The sequence below is a fragment of the Daldinia decipiens genome, assembly GCF_022478715.1.
Source record: "Daldinia decipiens strain CBS 113046 unplaced genomic scaffold F4813scaffold_5, whole genome shotgun sequence".
Classification (NCBI taxonomy): Eukaryota; Fungi; Ascomycota; class Sordariomycetes; order Xylariales; family Hypoxylaceae; genus Daldinia; species Daldinia decipiens.
Window position 1 is genome coordinate 1,214,511 of NW_026054548.1, and position 20,699 is coordinate 1,235,209.

The window sequence follows — 20,699 nt, forward strand, 5'->3', positions numbered from 1 at the left end:
TGTAAGTCCACTAGGTTAACCTAGTATGTACATAACATAAGGTTAGCAATATGGATGTTACTAGGTTAGGTTCTTGTACTGCCCCTGATTGTGGCAGTGCTTGATGACTAACCCGATGGATTCGCAACTGCCCGCGTGCTCCGCAATTGGTAACAGCACTAGCCTGGGGCCTGGGAGGGAGAGAGTGATCTTGAATTCAGAACACCGTTGAGACATCAGAATCCCCCAACTACTTTATTTTCGCCTCATGTTTTTATTTTATTTTGATAATCTCTTAATAAATCAGTTCTCCTAGTTTCCCCTCCAATGACCACTGCGGTGGTACTTGGTCCTATGCCTGCCTTATTTTCTTGATTTCAAATTCCTACTCCAATCAATTTCACTCCTTTATCGTGACTCGACTTTAACCACTCGTTTAATCACTGCGACAAGCAATTAAATAAATACCTATCTACGCGTACTCACCGGGCATATCCTATTCTAGAATCCCGACCTTTAAGTCCTATAACCGCGATACATCAATGACGTTGTACTACCAAGATGCCCTCCGAAAAGTCTCAGTATATACCACCACCACCTATACCCACCTACGATGAAGCGACCGGCGGTTATCCTGGATCTTCTCGGCCGGACTGGCCCCCGCCTTCTTCGCCCATAGATACAAGACCCGATCATGAAACCGAAGCGCAATCCCTCCTTTCTTCACGTCCTAGGCAGGCCGACTCGTCGAGGCGTGCGCCTCAAGGGTATCGACCTCCGTATGTAGAATCCGACGACGAAGGGTCGCAATGGACCCTCGACGATGACGAAAGTGAGGATGACCAGGACGCGCAGGTTCGGCGCGAAATGCAGGAGCTGGAAGTTGAGGATCCGTTAGGCGAATCGAGTTCAAGATCTTCTTCTTCTTCATGGAGGAAACGGATAGCATCTTCATTGCCGCAATGGAAGTGGCGATGGCGGCTCCCTAGATTTACTGTTCGATTACCTCGCCAGAGCGATGCCGCAAGTAATGCGGATACGGAATCTACCGAGACGAGGACAAGATTTAGGTTCCCGAGTATTAACAGCGCTGCTGCTATACTTCTGGTCGGTAGGCTGCTTGCGGTTTTCCTCATCCTAGGTTTCCTATACCTCTTATTCATGAGTGACCTCTTCACGAACATGACAAGGCGCATCGGCGGCCACATGTTCGACCCCGAAGCTGTTCGTCAATACGTACAGGGCGAAGTCAACTCGGACATGCTGAGGAACACGTTGAAGCACTTTACGGGCTACGCGCACATCGCGGGGACTGAAGGTGACTACGCGCTTGCGATGGACGTGCGGAATGATTTCATCAAATATGGCCTGGAGGAAGTTACAGTAGACGACTACTATGTATACCTGAATTATCCGAAAGCCGGCGGTAGAGCTGTCGAAATAATGACCGAGGATGGCAAGGAGGCTAAGTGGAAAGCTGCCCTTGAAGAGGAGGAAGTCGTTGAAAAGACGGCGGGCCGCCAGACGTTTGTGTTTCATGGTCATTCTAAAGCAGGTGACGTGAGAGGACCACTAATATACGCCAACTACGGATCGAGAGAGGATTTCAAGAGGCTTTCTGATAAGGGTATTAATACTAAGGACGCAATTGCGCTCGTACGCTATTACGGCACACAGGGTGACCGGGCCCTAAAGGTTAAGGCCGCCGAGATGGCCGGGTTTGCCGGATGCATCATATATAGCGACCCGGCGGAAGATGGCTTCTTAAAAGGAGAACCAGCACCTCTTGGACGATATATGCCCCCGGATGGCGTTCAACGAGGAGCGGTTAGCCTGATGAGTTGGGTGGTGGGAGACGTACTTACACCTGGTTGGGGAAGCAAGAAAGGTCTGCCACGAATGAAGAAGGAGCAGACGGCTGGTCTCGTTAAGATCCCGAGTCTTCCTCTCGCCTGGCGTGATGCCCAGGTGCTTCTACAACATATCCAGGGCTTTGGCGAACCGTGCCCGGACGACTGGCGGGGTGGTATACCGGAAGTTGAGTGGTGGACCGGAAACTCCTCGTCGCCGGTTGTGCGATTAAAGAATGAACAGGACGAAGAAGAACAACAGGAGATATGGAATGTCTATGGTAAAATTGTTGGCGTCGAACAGAACGAAAAATCCATCATCATCGGTAATCACCGCGATGCCTGGGCTTTTGGTGCAACCGATCCAAATTCGGGCACGGCTGTTATGCTAGAAGTTGCGCGCATCTTTGGCGATCTTCTAGCTAGGGGCTGGCGACCGCTTCGTACGATTGAGTTTATGAGTTGGGATGCTGAGGAGTATAACCTGATCGGCAGCACAGAGTTTGTTGAACAGAACATGGAGATTCTCCAGAGGAATGCCTTCGCATATATCAACCTTGACACTGCAGTTTCGGGCCAGGAGTTCCATGCCGCCGCATCTCCGATGTTCCGCAAAGTTCTCTATAAGGTGATCGACAGAGTCTTCGACCCCATCCTAAATGCTACGCTTCGCACGTTGTGGGATGAACGCAATGGGGAGCTTGAAGGGCTTGGTGCTGGCAGTGACTACGTGGCATTCCAGGATATGGCGGGTACTAGCTCTATCGATATTCGATTCGATGGGGCTGCCCATCCTTACCATTCTTCGTACGATAACTTCGACTGGATGGACCGTGTCGGAGATCAAGGGTTCATATACCACAACCTGCTTAGCCAAGTTCTCGGGCTTCTTATCCTAGAACTATCCGACAAGCCTATATTGCCCTTTGATATGGGTAATTATGCGCTCGCTCTCGGCCGATATCTTGGCGCTCTATGGCAATGGGCCGAAGATAAGGGTGTTAATGGACACTTCGATCTAGAACCCATCAAGAACGCAGTTCAGGAGGTTGAAACGGCTGTTTCTAAATTCGAGAAATGGGAGACGGACTGGCAACAAAGCGTAGTGGCATCAAACGGCTGGGAGCCAGTAGGGTTAACCCAACGGAGAGGTGATTACAATAGTCGCATGGCGAACTTCGAGACCGGATTACTGGACTTAGAGACCGGTGGTGGAGTAAGTTGGGTTCCCTATATTTATCTTGATCTTATACTAACAGATTGTCGCAGGTTCCAAACCGAACTCAGTTCAAGCACGTTGTCTTTGGTCCACAATTGTGGTCCGGGTATGACGAGGCCTACTTCCCGGCTATTCGGGATGCCATCGACGCGGAAGATTGGCCGTTAGTCCAAAATATTATCGACAAAACTGCTCGTATCATAAGGGATGCCGCTAAAGCGTTAATAGAATAAGAGGCTCGAAACGCTCATATTTTTAGGAGCTTCTTGTAGGTCATGGGTGCATTGTTCGGCGTTAGTGGGAAATTTGGACGGGGATTATTACCATTGTATTATACCTATAGGTGGTTGATTCTTATACATTGACCTAGATTACTTCAGGGTATCATCACATAACTCGAGACTCGGCTGGGAACAAGACTCGAGGATTTCATTAGATAAGATGAATTCGTGGTCTTGGGGAAATAAACAATATTTGAATTAACTTTTACAATTCGTCCAGTACAAGAAGCTGGAAGCTATCATCAGGGGTATAACAGTCCAGAAATCCGACGCAATGAAAACAGTGAACCATCGCCAATACCGAACCTGTTCAACGCCCAAGAGAAATGCGGTAAGCATTATACCGGATAAATTCGTCGTCCGTAATGCTCATTTACTTCTTCTTTAGATAGGGGGTTTGGCGTATAATAGATGAAGCTACACGCGCCCGTGGCGCACTTGTAGAACAGCTTCCGAGGGGTTGTGGCCCTCTCACTCGTGATGTCCTCGCGCGATAGATACCTCCCCTTGGTGCAATTACACCTTAGATTACCTTCATTTACTCCTTGATCGTCAGCCCAGCAGGTGAAGTTGTTGCACTATAACAACAATTAGTCTTCAAGGCCACGAAGTTTCGAGAGCACGGTCGTAGGATTTCAAGGATTCCGACTCTCTGGTGGACGAACAAGAAAACAGAAAGGGTTAGGTAGGTAGGCAGGTAGGTAGGCAGGCGGATAGCTGATTGGAAGGACGCAAAAGTCACGTACCTGTCTGCATACGTAGTAGTATCTTCCCGGGTTGTGGACGCTCTTGGACAGCAGGACGTCGAAGCCGTAATAGCTGCTCTTGCATTGACGGCAGCGCAGAGGATCACGCCCCGGGAAGCTGGGGTGGTAGAGGGGTACGCCGGGAGGCGGAGGGGTTGGGGGCCCAAGGAGGAAGGACCGCTGGAAGGGGATCGGGGCTGCGTCCGGGCCTAGGTCGTAGTGTCGTTGGACGTCGGGTGATATCACGAAGGGATTTTCCTCGCCGCCCGAGTCGGAGTCTTCGTACTTGATGACGGGAGTTGGTGGGCGGTTATCCCAGTCCCCGGGTACTGGGTCGTACTGGATGATGACCGGGGCTGCTTCCATGCGACGCTTCCTGGGCGATCCGCTGTTGTCTTGGTCGTCGTCGTCGTCGTCGTCGTCGTCAGTGTCCAGTGCAGCGATGGTTCTGCTGCGCTTAGGGGTTGTGGGCGGCTGTACAAGGGTGTTGCTGCTACTGGCTTCTGCGACTGTTGTTCCGGATAGATCAGGTACTTCCACTTTAACCTTAGTCGGCGGCAGTAACACTGGTGAAGGGGGGCGGTAAGGCTCCTTGTCGTTAGGTTCCTTGCCTTTGCCTTTGGGCTCCTTAGCCTGTTCTGGAAGCTCCGATACCACTTCCGTCTCACGGACGTGAGGACTGGGTGTCCCTTCTCTTGAGAGACTCAAGGTCCTTGAAGACTCGCGCGTGCCGGCATCATCTTCAGAGACGATTGTGGCGGAGGGCGACAGAGCCGGTTCAGGTGCCACCGACGACTCCTCAGACAGCTCTGTCGACTGGATGACCTTGCATCCCCCCGCCGCGGCACGTCTAGTAGTCGGCGTCCTGAAGAGTTTGCGGATTAGGGACTTAATCTTCTTCATAGTGACGGGTTCGGTTAACAGGTAGGTTAGGTTAGGTACCTAAGTAACTTACATATTAATGGAAGACCCAATAGAAGAGGGACCAGAGTGATCTGGAGGCTAGGAAGATCCGTAGCACTTACGGCCTAGGCTAGTTACAGCTTTAGTTGACTGCTTTGTATTTTCCGCAAGAAGAGGAAGAAAGGAACGATTTCCCCCCGTTTCTTAGGAAGAGCTCTGTTCTAATAGTAATTGGTTGGTTGTTATGCAGTTGTAATTCCCGAGACCGTTGGTGTTTCGAGTTGCCGGCCTGTTGCGAACAGCATCACTTCGACCTTGACATAGCTGCCATGGCGTACTGGGCAGCCCATTAACAAACGGGGGGGGGCAACGGGTTCATACATATTCTACTCATCATTAATGCCCAAGACCCCCTCTTCTTTCCCTTGGGAAGACTGGCTCTTTTCTCCTTACAGATTGCCCATCTGTGTGCCTTGCGCTGACAAGCCACTATCTGCCGCCGCCCTGCAACGCGATCCTTAACTGAACTAGAGCAGGATTCCGCTGCGCTAAGTGCCACATGGTTATTGGCTCTGTTGCGCACCCCCAGAGTTAGAAGCTGGCATAGAACGCCACAGCTGAAAACTGGTCGGCCGGGGTGGGTTTGCTGCGAGCAGCCGGTTGGGCTGGATCTCCGCTCCTACAAGGTTACGACAATGTAGAATATGTTCTAGTAGTCAACCAAATTATATTCCTGGTAAAGAGGACAGATGAGTCTTGGCAGGCTCAATTTAGACACAAGGGTAGAAAGAGGTATTCTCAAATAAGTACATATCTATACAAATCAATGTTAAGTAACTACCTATCTAGCATTAATATAAGACTTGATAGTCACGATCTCGTTGCCATGTCCGCTAGCATACGACGACGCGGTTACTTGCGCTTGTTACTCCGCACTCGGCACATAGGAGCCGGACATATACAGCCACTATATTACGAGGCGCATCTTGTTGGGAATCAGACAGTATTAATATGAGGTCGCCGTACGTATTACGTGTTTCGACTTGTGCGAAGGAGTTGAATTCTGGGGTGTATCTAGGTAGAGAAGTATAGAGAAGTATAGAGAAACATGCCCTACATCTCCAAACAGAGCGCTTGCGCATTCCCTTGCAACGAGTTATGAGCTAGTTTCCTGCACGCAGATATCACGATACCCGGGACCATCCGTTGATTTCTACAGGTAGTTAAATATATTCTCAAGTAGTGTAAAGGTCTGACCTATTAACTGAGTTCCCACTAGGTTAGGTAGATTCTTGTCTTGCTGCTATGGGTCCGAGTGTCGAGCTGAAAACGCTATAAAGTCTTAGCCCCCGATCGCATTATATGCTGTAGGGTTCTCTCGGGACAAAAAGACGGATGACTCGGAAAGTTTTGTATTTTTATTATGGAATACTATCTGGGGGATTCCTTATAGCAACGCCTTTAGTGTTGACGCAGGTGGTTTTGTTTAGTCTTAATTGTTCAAACTTTATATGAATTTATTAGATTTTTTTCAGGTACTTAATGATATAATGCTAGGTTAGTCTATTTAGGCGGCTGGGTGATTTGGTATTCGAAGTCGTTCTCGTTCTCTTACGTCTCTTCGGCCGAGTCGTAGTGTGCTCTGTAGAAGTAATGCGTGGCTGGCCAGATACCATGCTCATGTTTCTCTTCTGAATAGTTTCTCTTCTCGTTTGGGACCTTTAGTTTTGGATATTTCTTATTATTCCACATAATAAAGCAAACATTGAAAATGGAGAAGTATTGTAGTATAGAATAGTTTATCTGTTAGTATGTACGACCGTAGGTTCCCGTAGCTGGTTTGGAGTTCCTCGTAAAACAACGAAGTTGTTTCCTAGCTTCTTGGTTTACTTCGTAATATTAGCTATATAAACTTGAATTACTGATTAAATTACTGATTAGGAATTCTATAAACTTACTTCGTCGGTGCTTGAACTAACGGAGCTGCTGGTTAAAGGTTGGCTCTAATCTATATCAAGTTTAACTACTTGCATGTAGCTACATAGGTATGCGAGTCTTAATGTATTATAGAAACTGTACCTAAGTTAAGTTGTATATTTTGTAAGCAGAAACTGATAATGTTCCATAAAGCTTTAATTATTAATCAGCTTCCATCTTTAGATTTATGATATGTATATGTTGTTAGTAAGAATAGTTGGATATGCTTAGTAAAGTGTTAGTTATAGTTTTTTCTTTCTTGTTAATAACTATTACTTATACCGGTATTAGTTTAGAATATTCGTATGCAGGTTTTTATTCCACTTTACCTAGTAGAACTTGAACTTGAAAAATTAATACTTAAATCTCCCCTTGGAACAAGCAACCTTGGTAACTTATTATCATAGACCTTGCATTACTCACGGTAGGTACTCGGGGTTACTTAGTCAACGTAACCCCATTTAATAAACTCTCCTGAGTTAAATAGCCAGTTATCATATTCTTTCAACTCCTAGTCAATGTCAGTGCTTTTATATGCCCAGCTAGTCAAGCCTCGGTACGATATCACTCCAGATTCCTCAACGTGATATTTCTTAGATTAAGACATCTCTTCGTAAGATAAGTTAAAGATATGTCATTGAAGGTGGTTAATGGTATCGTGGAGTTTGTTTCATGATGCAAGCTTTCTTCGGCTCCCACCTAACACAACATCAAGACCGCCATTTGCCCATGATGTAGACTCACGGCATAGTGCTACTACCTAGAGTGCTGAAGGATTTCCGTTACCATAGTCAGTCAGAGAAAACGAAGATGAAGTCTAGTATGTTCCTTATGTTCCTTGGTGGAGCTTGAGCAAGGTTATGGGATTGCGTCTTCTCCTAGACGCATGAAAGAGTGGAAACTCAGGAGAAGTAAAGATAACAATAACAGGTAACTAACCTAGCATTTTCATTACTGCATTGCCGAAAGCTCCGCTTAAACCTCCTGAAAGCTCACTGTCCAGTAAGATAGGTAGATAGGACGGACGTACTCTGAGACTTATGCGAGACCTAGATATTCGTTGGCTATGTCTGTAGTTCCTTAACTCCTACATAGGTAAAGCAGCTATCCCCGATTTTTGTAACAAATACATCCCTTATCGAACGAAGCCTTAGACAAAAGCTAAACATTAATGTGGGGATTCGAGGCGGTCTACATATGATCGTGGTATGATCAAAAAGAGAACCGTGCCAGTTTGTATCGTTCTCTGGATGTAATTATTGCGGTCCCTCTCGAAGGGTTTACACATGTAAGACCCAACTTCATGCACGAAACAAAGGATCCCGAACACATCTTTATCAGATGCTAGGGTCTTCCTCCAAGCTTTGCTTTTCCTAAGCTCGGAAATAAAAAGAGCGATTGGCTCGATGACTGACGTCTACGGCGATACGGAGGACCTTGTTGGCCCGGGCAATTGAGAACCCGGCTGGTCATTCGATGCTTGATAAGAGGTTGGCCCTTAACACATGCAATATTGATGCTATTATTAACTTCGTCTTCCTTTTTTCCGTACATGTTGTTGCTTTACTATGCCTTGAATATATAAATATTCCACTACCGGACCGGATTGCCAAGATAGATCGCACATTGAGTTCAGTTCTTAATGAGCAGTGGAGGAGATCGAAGACGACGAGAAGCAATGGAGGTCTCACCGTTGATGCGCGTTCCGGCAGAGGTACGGCTCATGATACTTGAATACCTATTCGACGATGGCGGACATAAGCAATTGCAAATTCGGAACGCAGGAGTTGAAAAGTTACCGAAGACGGAAGACAGACGGCGAAGGAGGTATTACACCTTGGAACGGACGTTCCATCGCCGCTGTTACGAGACGACCTACCAGCTCGAAACTGAGGGCGTCAACTTCTGTGTATCTGCCATGAGAACCAACAAGACGATATACGAAGAAACGTCATACTTAGTCTACGGTAGACATACATTCGACTTCGGGGATGCAATCGAAGCGGTCGAGCCCTTCCTCTCGGATCTGACACCCCAGAGCCGCGGGCTTATCCGAGAGATATCCTTGTATAAGCGGGGGCCCGTGCCACCTTACGACAACGACAGGGGCGAATGGCAAAGCGTGTGCCGGTTCCTAGAAAATAACGGGTCCGTTAGAAAGCTGCGGTTGGTGGTGCAGAGTGGCCGTCCCAATGCGACGTGGGAAGGGCCGAAAGAATTCACCGCGGCAGACTTAAAGCTTCTTTTCGACCTCAAGCACGAGAGCTTAGACTGGGTCGGGGACCTCGCCCGCATCAAGGGCATCGAAGAGTTAGAGATCCTACCAGACGTCCAGTACTGCCCTCCACCATTGTCTACCAATATGATCATTTTCGCAGCCCTCTCTGCTTCTATTGAGAGGGGTCTAACGGAGTTCCTCAGAACACAGCTATGCTTACCTCTGTGATGTATAATGTTCATGTAAGAGTTCACGTTATTGATAGTTATATGGGATAGAAAGATTTAGTTGTTGGACATGGGCTATATGGATTAGTTGGATAGAAAATAACTCTGGTCTACATATGTAACGATAACTACCTCTTAATACAAGACAATAGCTACATAGATTAGACTCTAGGCCTATCGCCTTATTCAAGTAACTCGATATCAACATTCGGCCCCTTTTCTTACATATTATTGACTACATAACATCAGCCCACCCAATAATCTCTTCCCTGAACGTGACTACTTTAGATATACAGTGCATGCAGTTGTTTAATCGTGCCTTGTACCTAAGTAACTGATGATACTGATACTTAGAATGCTGTTAATAGATAAATATGTAATTATAGGGCTTAGGTATTCTGAAGTCTATGATAAATAACTATAAGTATCAATAAAAACATTAATTATCAGCGGATACCAGAATAAAGATTACGCAACATAAAATCAGTATTCATAAATTTTTGAAGCTTCATAAAGAGACTACCTCGGTAGTTGTACATGCAGTGAGAATATGAGAAGATAGAGTCTCCAGACACACTTATAAGTAAACGAGAATTTCAAGGAAGGGTTTAAAATATTAGCCACTAACCTAGGTCAACGTTAATAATTCCCAAGAAATGGAAAATGGGAAGATAATAAAAAGTTCAATGCCCTCAGATAAATACTGTCTTCCATAGCAGTTTCCCGCTCAGATAAGCCAATGCATGTTATTTGTTTTATCATCGTCATCGGGCAGATCAGCTTGACATAAACTAACCAACTTCAATTCGTAATCTTTAGGGGAAAAGTCTGATACTGGAACAATTCGACCACTTGGTTGCCTATGGCACACATAATATTGCATCTTACCTTCTTTAAACACGGTCGGTAGTACAGCCTCAACCCAGTCCATTGGCTTTCTCCTGCCTAGGTGCTTAAGGCAAGTATGGCATGAATGTGCTCACGTGAGCTAGAAAAGGGGCTATTCGATGGTTAACCTCCCTCATAGCGGAGGGCCAACTGTACTAACGATCTAGGAGTGAAAAGTCGTAGATTAAGCGATGAAGAGGGGAAATTTTAACAGATTATGAGGCCAAGCAGCCACGTTATAAGTACACGAAATTTCGATTAGTAAGTTGCAGATCAATTCTAGAAAGCCAATCCCGCAACAACATCCTAGTATCAGTTACCAAATAGATATCGAGACATGAAGTCAGGGCCATCTTGATGGCTGGTTTTCGTCTGAAGCTAAAGCATGCAAGCCAACGAAAATGAAAATAAGGGGTTGGAGGAATATAGCATCTTGCACGATTTAACGTATATCGATTGGAAGTATAATTCACACTTCTTCGATGATATATCTCTATATTAGTGGTACTAACAATTAAACCCTACTACGCATTTATGGACGATGGAAGTCCATATCGAGTAGCAGATACAATCCATTTTCTCCAAATTACAATCTCCTCTGTAGATGAAAGATATGCATGAGGTTGTCAGATTGGCAACTCCATAACTAGGCGTATTTATAGTTATTGTATGGCGAATACTTGGTGATATGATCTATGTTCAAGATATAAAGTAAAATCATGACCAAGATAATAATCGTGACCACAAGACCACATTCCCTTGTCGTCAGTCCCAATATTGATAATAGTGACGATAATTGTCCGTCGGACACGGCAGTATTAGTGCTTGTTACGATTATCTATCCACATCATCTGTGCTGCTGCTATATGAGCTTGCTTGCCCAGGAAATCACTAGTCAATTGCGTCGTTTGAGGATGTTTTGTTTCGCGCGCATGATAGCCCCAGTTGGTTGCAGCATAAGTCAGGAAGGGATATTCATGCCGACGTTCGTCGACTAGATCCTTGTGATCAGATCCCGCGCAGGCGCTAGATGAAAATGTCTTTGACGTTGGAAGCAACCTCCTATATAAAAGTATAGCTTGGGGGCGTAAGCCGAAACAGGTAGTGACAGACCTACACAGCACCTACAGTAACATTGATATACTACCTGACATTCCCGATGGAGATGGAGATGAAGGAAATCGAAACACAGCCACCCAACAGTTATCCAGCTATCTATTTATATAAGTACCTACCTAACCTACATGTAGTAGCACCCCTCGGTATTCTTAACAAGTCTTTTAGCAGTAGCAGGTACAGTAGCAGGTATGTAGCAAGCTGCGATGTTACGGATTACGATTTAGTTACTTGTGATTAATCTTATTAATCAGCTATATTGAGAGTAAGTGCTTAAAAAGGGGCCAAGTTCAACTAGTTATTCCTTATAAGTATAATCACTTCTTAGTATCATCAGCAAGTAAGCATCTTGAGTCAATAGCAACTAAAGCGAAGACTATGGTAACCTAGTAAAATCAACGATGCTCCTGATATTCCGAAATTTTACGGTATGACGGCCTTTATGTATGTGAGTGAATATCCCTTTCCAGATTGGTATAGTGTTGAGATTGAATTTTGAATTTCTGACCAAATATCATCACAAGTAGAAAGACGTCAGCATGTAGATCCATGTTAAACTGCGAAAGCTACTCTAGCACTGCGTTTTGGTGGTCGTTCGTGTGCCTCGGGATCACTGCTCTTACTTAATGATTCGCCAGTCGTCGATGTCAGGCCATGCATCCGTTTCAGGCCTTTATTTATCCTGAAAGGTATAGGGGCGGGTATATCTCTTGATGTGGTGGCGTCCAACCTTGCTTTAGCGTCCGGACTACCTGTGATCAATCCCTCATCAGGGTGAAGCTCGCGGCCGGATCCTCTACCAAAGACATATTGCGGAGTTTCCAACATCGCAGTTTGGGCAACACCATCTTCTTCGTCAGGCAAAGGTATTATCTTCGCATTCAGTATCCATCGGTATATGAGTCTGTCATCCAAGATCGACTTGACTTTGCTATGTTCAGCATATGTCATCTCCTTTCGGCGATTGACAATGACCTCCTCAATGCTATTTCGTAAAACAAGAGTCTCGACAGACACCGGCTTCTGCTGGCTGATCCGTCGCGCTCTTCCGATAGCCTGCGCCTCGACCTGAGGATTCAATACTGGGCTGATGAAGTAGATTCGCGACGCAGAGCGCATGTCGAGACCGAATGCTGCTTGGCTTATATCCATCAGAAGAACCCGAAACTTCGGATTGTGTGTGAAAGTAGCAACATATTGTGCACGCCTGTCTGCACTAAGACCGGCCCTTGCATATATTAAATGTTGAATTTGTAGCTATAATTCAAGTAAGTAGATATACTAATAAGCGGATGGGGAAGTAATCTCTCACAATTTCTAGCATCCCAGCCAGGTAATATGCGATATTTTCGTTGTCATAGAAAACGATGATCTGCTCTTCATCTTGGTACTTCACGATAGAATCAATGAGGTAGGATAGCTTGGCCGAAACTGTCGAGATAATTCTAGTCTTCGCTAAAGGCTCCGCGACCTTGACATGACCCCCTGGTTCTGTTCCAATTCCTTGCGCGCTCTCGATAAGCGGCTGTGATGCGTTCCCTAATATACCCGATTTCGGTATCGCATGATAATCACCCCCAAGAGCGGTGTTTCCCGCTAAGGCTGAAGCCTGGCTTGGTTGTGTTGCGACGTAACCGGAGGCATCCATTGCTGCCATTAAGGCCTGAGAGCGCTCGGCCGCACCTTGTTGATCAAGACGACCGCTTTCTATCATAAGCTGCAGAGATGTTGGGGCGTCAATGCAGGGATTCAAGAACCTCTGCAGTGCGTGTACCATCCCAGCATCAGTACAAATTGGCTGACCACCGGTGTCCGAGTCATCAAGCGACCAGTTCTTTCCGCCACCCCCAGGAAAATTGTCGATATACAACGGCATGGCGTGAAATGTGTTGCTTACATCTTTTAACCGGTTGTTCACTGCGATTTTACCGAAGTCGATTGCCTGTTTTAGCAAGTCCTCGTCTTCGTCACTGATAGGAATGTCCTTCTTCTCAAGAAAGCCTTCTGCGGTCTCCAATGCTTTCGCGATATCTTCAGTTGAGTAAAATACGCCGCCAAAAAAGCAGGCTTGCCTTAAGTTCCTAACGAGTTGAGCAAGACTCTTACGCTGCCTCTCGTGGAAGAAGTAATCCATATCTGTCCGCTGCGACTGTACTGAGTTGAAAATGATCATCATCGAAAAGAGATTTAGAGACAGCTTATCCTGGAACGAGCCATCGAGTAGCACAATCTTTTCTTTTACTGGGGGGAGTAGCGTGCTGATATCCGAAAGCTGATGACGAATGATTAGCGAATTGAGAGCCGTCCTTAAACAATCTTTGCGATTATGACCCTTGGCGTGCTGCTCTGGATGCATCACATACGTGTTCCAATCCGCTACACTATCGCCAGCCTCGTCCTTCGTGTTTGCCCACGGGCGAACCTTAAGGTACTTTGCCGCAAGGTTACCAATTCTCTGCAGATCCTCCCTTTCTTGTCGTAAGGTGGACTGCATCCTCCCCTTTGTGCCCTCGTTGTTACTGTTATCTTTCGTCTCGGAAGACTGCTGTTCAACACCATAGAGACCCCTCGAAGGGGTTCCTGTAACAACCCATCGGGCAGCAATCTCAAGACGGTCAAGGACTCTCATAACATCACTCTTCCAGCTCCGACTCTTATTGCCCAACTTGTGGCCTTCGTCAATGATACATCGTTTAAACCGAATGTACTCGAGCGGACAGTAAATATCTGAAGTTGGCCCCTCCTTATTTGATCGCTCCCTCTGGATCCACTCGAAGCGACTCTCGGAAAAGAGGATCAAGTCGTAACTTAACAAGGCAGTCACCGGTGGAATAGCTTGCTTCTCTACGAGCACAAGTGTGTTTAAACCGGCTGTATGCTTCTTCGTCTCATTCTGCCATTGCTTAACAAGATTGTTAGGGACAATAACGAGCGTGGCATGGCTCAGATAGACTTCTTTAGGTGGCACAATTCGAGGCGTGGTTCTGTTACTTCTTCTTGGTTCTACTAAGGTGTTCTGTACCTTATATAATGCACGATTTTCCAGCCGGGTCAAGGCGTCTATGCAGTTCTGGTATTCGTAGCCGAATTGAGCAGCGGATGCCTCGAAATAGGGCTTCCATGCTATGGAATTCTTGTTTGCAGTAGCTGCAGCCATGTCAAGCAAACTTGCACTTTTTAATCTGGGCGGGACTTCAGCCACGAAGGGTTCTGGGGCTTTTGTCGGTTCACTTTTTGTACACAGAATAAGGGCGAGACATATGAGAGTCTTGCCGGTACCCACTATGGCAATAGTCAGTTATTTCCATTTAAGAAGACTAATGATTGCTTGATAGGCTATTAGGGGATTGATTCACACGGTCACAGCTTCTAAGGCAGAGCAAATATAGGGTGCGGTTAAATAAGAGGCGGAAGGTTGCTAAGAAATTCTGGTTGTACTCACTTTCTTCGGCAAGGATCCCACCACGCACTCCATCATAATATCTAGGTTCTCTCAAAACGATGCCTGAGACATTGTCGAAGTACCAAGGCCGTCCTTCCTGGTCAAGCACTGATCGAAATCGGGGATCGACAATCCTGCCAGGATTTTCTTCGCGTTGAAGCATAAGTGCTGCTGACCTGCCTTGGTAGGGGTAAAGCTTCGTAGTTAGACCAGGAACCTGACTCTCTAGCAAGCACTGCATCCCATCTCGGGTATCAGGGCTGGTTTCTAACTCAGGGAGGGGGTCGGGAGAAGGAACATTGTTGAACATAGTCAAGAGAGATGTGAGCTTCCCATCAGGCAGACCTTCGCTCTGGGGCATTGGCTTCTCAGGATTATCTTCATCTCCATTCCACGATTTCGATGAAAAATCAAGCTGGGATATGAGTAGGGATGTTGCTCTCATCAACTCATTTCTAAGATCGATAGTGCTTCTGTTAACATCTTGAGGGAGGATGTAAACTCGAATACGACCACTGCTGTTGACATGGGTGGTAAAAATAAAAGACATCTGAATCCATCGACTTTGCCATAATCCTATAAACGGCTGCAATGGAGGTAACCTCAGGAGCGCTTCTTGTGCTTGATTTGGAAGACAGGCAGACTCGGGGATATCATCAAGACGCCGAGAGAAGAACTTCCATGACTGTTGCTTCAAAATCTCCCAGGGTTCAGGTGTTATTAGATTGGTATCATCCACGGACAACTTAAGACATCCAGCAGGTATGTATTTGTTGAGCCCTGGGATGTGTATTGTAGACGCCATTATAGCAGTTGGTGATACTGGAGCCGTGTTAGTGAAAGCCGATCCTATCCATGGATAGTCTTGGCGATAGGATCACGACTTGGAAGGGCGTTCAGTCCATGTTTGGAGTGGAAGGTTGCGAAGATGCTATTATAAGGATGCATATAGAGATGTAAGATGTAATGAATAAATGAATGGTAGGTACCCAGGTTAGTCTAGAAGGAAGGTGCAGTCTTGATACAGGTAAGATTCATTAGTAAGAAAGAACAGGGGGTGTTAAACTGAAAGGCAGCTGCAAACCCCTCAACCTATGCATTTATTCTAGTACGTAATACAAAGTGCGGCCTAATCTACTGTGGTGAGTCTATTAAACGGTTTAATTTACATATCGCAGTTATCAACATTTTTGTATGCCGGTGTTGCGACTAACCTAGCTTCCGCAATTTTACCACCAGGTCGGCAAACAGAATCGAATACATTACCGGAACACCTTAGTTCTTGTACACGTAGGACTTGAATAATTTATAACCATGCTGTTTCGGTTCAAGATCTAGTTATATACGGACTATAGCTTTTAATCAATAGGTACGAATAGAACGGCCACATATCGGCCAAGGGTATCGAAGAATTATACTATGTAAAAACCATTGCCACTGTGACTAACCCGATGGACTCTCCTAAAATTGATTATAATCTCCATGGACCATAGGGATTAAAGAGTACTATAGTGCAGAAAAGAGTCTTCTTTTTCCTCTTCTTTGTAATCGTAACCCATATGATAAATTCCTTGACGATAAAAGACACAAGTACCAAAGCATCATGTCCTAAAAAGGGGGAATAAAAAAGGGAAAAGCTCTCGTAGCCTCGCTCGATAAACACGGTGCGCCTATCAAATGGTATAATTCTCAAACGCCTAATCAGATGTGCATTAAGTATTACGCGGATCCGTCCAAACTCTCTAAAACCCGTCTCGCCACCTCTATTTTCCTCCGGTACGCCCGATACTCAGCCGTGTTGCGGCTGGATTCGGCCAAACCAAGAACACATCGGCCAAGGCTGGCAACCAGACGCTCAACAAGTATTCGATCATCTTTTGGCAACATCTCGATTGGAGTGGTTCTACTATCCCCGCTCTGGCTGCTGGAGGCACTCTCGTTCAGAATAACTTCTGAGATTTGCTTCAACTCCCGGTCCGGTGATTCCCGTGGCGTCAACATGCCACCGTTAACCTTCGGCTTATTTACCAAAGGGAAGCTCCTATGCGTCTTATTCGAGTCTAACGACGATACCGAAGGACGATGCATGAATGCTGCCGCGCTACTCTGCGGTCGTCGAATATCGGAGTGTCTAAATCGACTCTTATCGGAACTAGAATCGCTCGTCTCGGTGGAAAACCCAGCTCGTTTTGCCGTATCTGGCGTATGCGTTCGGGCACGTTTGGGTACTATAACACCGTACTCGCCGTAGACCTCCATAAAATGTCCTGTTCTCGTACTCCGACCCTCTGTAGCTGTTGCAAATGAGTCTACCGATGAGATAGAGCCGGTACTGCCTCTGCGAGAATGCCTTCCAATCTTACTGGAAGAGGTCACGTTGGTGGATGCAACTGGTCCTCGGGTCGTCTCTACCGAGTCTTCGGAGCTAAAACTCCCGCGGCTGCCCTTGCTTCTCATCCTACTTCGGCTCATACTACCCATTGCACTGTGCAGGAAGAAATGTTCGTAGTCGAAAGCATCCTCACGATCCTCATGAGAAACCTGGTTTTGGACGGAATCGTAATATGAAGACGCGCCACTCTCGCTTGCACTATCATCTACCAGGATCTGTTCGTCCTCCTCTTCTAGCTCCACTTGTTCCTGCTGTTCCTCGTCATTCTCTGCCCCGTCACTGTCATCGTAACCATCCTCTGTTTTCATATCAAATTCATCCTCTACTTGGTCGATTATTAATGGGCCGTCATTTTCAGGTGAATAAGAGTTGCTTTCGATACCCTTTGACTGTATTGGAATGATTTCCTCTGTGGAGATCTCCTTCGGGACCTGCGCTCCATCAGTCTCGAGTACCACACGTTTCGCCGCCAAATGCCCCTCGTTAACATCGATAGTGGAAACATCGTCGTTCGAATGCTGCGACCGATAACCGCTATGAACAGAACTGTCGTCCTCATATTGCGCCGTATCAGCATACCACTGATCAACCCGAGCGTGCGTGAAAGGACTAGGTGTTCGCAGGTTCTGGATACTTCGACGCTTTAAACTATCCGCTCGGGCTTGGTCTCTTAGTGTAGACAGTCTTCCTTTGAGGTCTTTCATTTGGTCTTTTAGATCTCGCATTTGTGCTGTCGACGCAGATCGTTTTAGCCCCTTGTCTGTGAAAGACCCAAAAGTCGGACTTAGGAACGCATCTGATCTCGAACCCTCCAAATTCGATCTTGATGAATCTACATCTTGCGAGGCATCATCCTCGCTTAACGGTTCGAGGTTAGACTCTTTAGCGTAGAAAGATGATTTAGCACCCTCATTGATGTAATCCGCGCTACGAGGGCTGTGGAGAGGTGGTCGATATCCACCTGCTGCGCCCAAGGCACTCGAAGATCTCGGGACAAACACACCCGGCTTAATCACATCAAGAGGAAGGGTAGGGATATTATTCTCGCTAGATACTCTTGTGTGACCATGCCCGCTCTTGCGGCGAGAAGAATCGTGATCACGGTGGACTGCAGTTGTAGGCCGAGACATGGTAGGTGAAGCTGTTGAACCTGAATCAGTGGATATGGTAGGGGAGTGAAGGGTTCGTGCCCGGTTCAAATTTCCTTCCATGGTCTATTATGTGTCAGATAAACAAGAAGATCAACTATAATTCAAGGGTACTTACCGTCAATCGTCGTTTAGCATTTGCTAATATCTGTTCCGCTCTCCGACTCAGTGCAGTTGAGTAGCGCTCCTCTCCAATTCTAGCCCGGACCTCACTACTTGGCAAGATATGTCCCTGAACGGATGCATCGTCGATGAAAGAATCGGCAACACTTTCTTCGTCATCACCTTGAAAGTTGCTGTCGTCGACACTGACAGTATCGTCAAAGTCGGCAAATAATGCAGCTTGCTCGTGGGTAGTAATGGTACTGGTCGAGTCCATTGATGCTCGCCTTTCGCGAGAAAGTTTCGAGTCCTTCTTCTTCAGCGTCTCGTAATGCATCATGGATGCCGGTTGTATCGAGTCGTCACTGTGCGTAGACCCGGACCGTGCCTTATTCGGAGGGCAGGTGCTCTCAACCTCTGTAACCTCGCCAATATCCGAAAGCATCGTCCCGTTTCCATATATGATGGGAGTAGTAGGGGTGACGGGCCCTGTGAAGGCCTGGGGAGTAAGATCAAAGCTCATACTAGCAACTTGTGTATTCTTCCACATAGTCAAAGGCGATTGTGATCTGTCTGGGGAAGAATAGGTATCTTCGTAATCTGGTAATATCATATCCGGGTTTGTCAGCGTAGGCGACGCCGGCAGAGGTGGATAAGACATAGAGCCGGAACCCGATCCCGAGGCCTGGGCCTGGGCCGGCGGAGTAGTAACCGTTCGCGTTGGCAACATGAGGTCGGTTAAATATCGTACTAGATATCGTAAAGGTTTATCGTTCGCGCAGGGCACCGACGAAGAGTATTCGCGAAAAACTTAGTGAGGTGATGATGATTAGAGCAGAGTCTAGCAGAAGCAGGTGACAGATTAAGACAGCCTGCAGGCTGCGATTAGCCGCACCGCCTTTCGCGGGCAGATGCGAGCGGATCAATTAGGTTGATACCGGTGTATCCAAAGTACCCCCAAGGAGCAAAAGAGCAAAAGAGCTTGTGCAAATTCGTAACCTCGTAGGACTCGAGAGTAAATCAAAGCGATATTAGGTTGCGGCGGGTATCGAATCACATGTAAGCTCAATTCAGGCAGAGTAAGGTTCGTTCGGACAAGCAATTGCGAAACCGCGAAACCTTAACATGAAATTGAAAGTCGTTATAGACGAAGTCGGTATTAGTACGAATTTTCGAACATTTATTCATTCGATTCATTCGAAGGCCGCGGCTTGACGAATACCAAGGATTGTCATAGCGAAAATGACGGGAAAAGCCGATATCAGTATTTTTTTCCAATCTCAATATCCAGAAGTATTAATTGCCGTGTTCTTCACTCCGAATTCGAAGTGCGCGGATAGTGATGGTGATGGTGATGGTGATGGTGATGGTGGTGATGGTGCAGGTGGTGATGTCGATGTCGATCGATTCGAGTATCCTCTTCCCTGATCAAAATCGTAGTCGCACCGGCGTTCCCGTCGGGTGTCTGGAGGGCAATTGTATGTAATTCGGAGTGCAAGCAAAGGAGCGCGAGGCTATTGGGTTGAACCTAGTAGGTAACTTAGGTAGTATGTAGGTACTATACGTGTATACTTCACGTAGTGTATATTAGCGCAACTACTTTAATTGGACACTTTAATGCTGCTCGTACCTGACCAGAAGCCAAGCTAGCTCTAGGGTGGTCCTAGTTGATTAATTGACTGTCTAACACGGTGGAGAACACCTGAAATGACGAAACCTCCTTTTGGTTGTCGGATCACCCAGGCCCTAAATCTTTTAGCATAAGCCGGCGTTACACCTACCGGCTTTGGATTGCCAGATAGCAAGAGCTTCGTGCTTTTTAATGCCAAGGTTTTCTGTAGGTTAGGTGGTTTAACAAAAGCCGGAAAGAAATTCAAATAGAGGAAAAAGACACCCACATTATTATAGTGTTATAACTAGGTATTTAAAACCAACAAGGACGAAGATTAGGTAGGCTAAAGTGTGTTCGGTAAAAGCTCCATGCATAGCAAAATGAATAATAAACCTGGTTTATTCATTCCATCAGCCCAAGGAATAAGCTTCCACATTCATGCACGCACAGTAAGCTAGGATCCTCAAAATTTGCAAAAATTCCCGTGATGCTGTGATTGTGAATAAGGGGTAGGAAACAGACGTGCAATAGGACGACGAGATATGCTATGTATTGACCCCTTGTCACGTTTCAATGCCGGCATGCAGAGACGGCAAGGC

At 46.3% G+C, this 20,699-nt stretch overlaps 5 protein-coding genes across 5 annotated transcripts; 2 read left to right on the forward strand and 3 right to left on the reverse strand.

Annotated features, from left to right (window-relative positions):
* Positions 1-540: 540 nt before the first annotated feature.
* On the forward strand, positions 541-3,281 carry F4813DRAFT_386449 (Zn-dependent exopeptidase; the record flags this gene model as incomplete). Its single annotated transcript, XM_049246414.1, has 2 exons — positions 541-3,045; positions 3,099-3,281. 2 exons carry the CDS (start codon positions 541-543, stop codon positions 3,279-3,281), a joined length of 2,688 nt encoding a protein of 895 aa, XP_049103008.1.
* A 386-nt stretch (positions 3,282-3,667) lies between these two features.
* Positions 3,668-4,978, reverse strand: F4813DRAFT_386450 (uncharacterized protein; the record flags this gene model as incomplete). The annotated part of the gene is made up of 2 exons (XM_049246415.1): positions 3,668-3,907; positions 4,076-4,978. The coding sequence occupies 2 exons, from the start codon at positions 4,976-4,978 to the stop codon at positions 3,668-3,670; spliced, it is 1,143 nt and encodes a 380-aa protein (XP_049103009.1).
* A 3,693-nt stretch (positions 4,979-8,671) lies between these two features.
* Positions 8,672-9,615, forward strand: F4813DRAFT_349323 (uncharacterized protein). Its single transcript, XM_049242167.1, has 2 exons — positions 8,672-8,693; positions 8,755-9,615. The coding sequence occupies exon 2, from the start codon at positions 8,874-8,876 to the stop codon at positions 9,399-9,401; it is 528 nt and encodes a 175-aa protein (XP_049103010.1). The 5' UTR covers positions 8,672-8,693; positions 8,755-8,873; the 3' UTR covers positions 9,402-9,615.
* Positions 9,616-11,584: 1,969 nt separating this feature from the next.
* F4813DRAFT_349326 (P-loop containing nucleoside triphosphate hydrolase protein) lies at positions 11,585-15,856 on the reverse strand. Its single transcript, XM_049242168.1, has 3 exons — positions 14,847-15,856; positions 12,717-14,686; positions 11,585-12,661 (listed from the first exon to the last, which is right to left on the reverse strand). Exons 1-3 carry the CDS (start codon positions 15,649-15,651, stop codon positions 11,957-11,959), a joined length of 3,480 nt encoding a protein of 1,159 aa, XP_049103011.1. The 5' UTR covers positions 15,652-15,856; the 3' UTR covers positions 11,585-11,956.
* A 709-nt stretch (positions 15,857-16,565) lies between these two features.
* F4813DRAFT_379144 (uncharacterized protein) lies at positions 16,566-19,149 on the reverse strand (the record flags this gene model as incomplete). Its single annotated transcript, XM_049245412.1, has 2 exons — positions 16,566-18,452; positions 18,505-19,149. The coding sequence occupies 2 exons, from the start codon at positions 19,147-19,149 to the stop codon at positions 16,566-16,568; spliced, it is 2,532 nt and encodes an 843-aa protein (XP_049103012.1).
* Between the last annotated feature and the right edge of the window lie 1,550 nt (positions 19,150-20,699).

Coding starts and splice junctions, on each gene's coding strand:
- F4813DRAFT_349326 (XM_049242168.1), bottom strand. CDS start 15,651: ATGGCGTCTACAATACACATCCCAGGGCTCAACAAATACATACCTGCT. Junction 14,687..14,846: donor TGGGATCCTTGCCGAAGAAA/GTGAGTACAACC, acceptor CTATTGCCATAG/TGGGTACCGGCAAGACTCTC. Junction 12,662..12,716: donor TGGCTGGGATGCTAGAAATT/GTGAGAGATTAC, acceptor CTTGAATTATAG/CTACAAATTCAACATTTAAT.
- F4813DRAFT_349323 (XM_049242167.1), top strand. CDS start 8,874: ATGAGAACCAACAAGACGATATACGAAGAAACGTCATACTTAGTCTAC.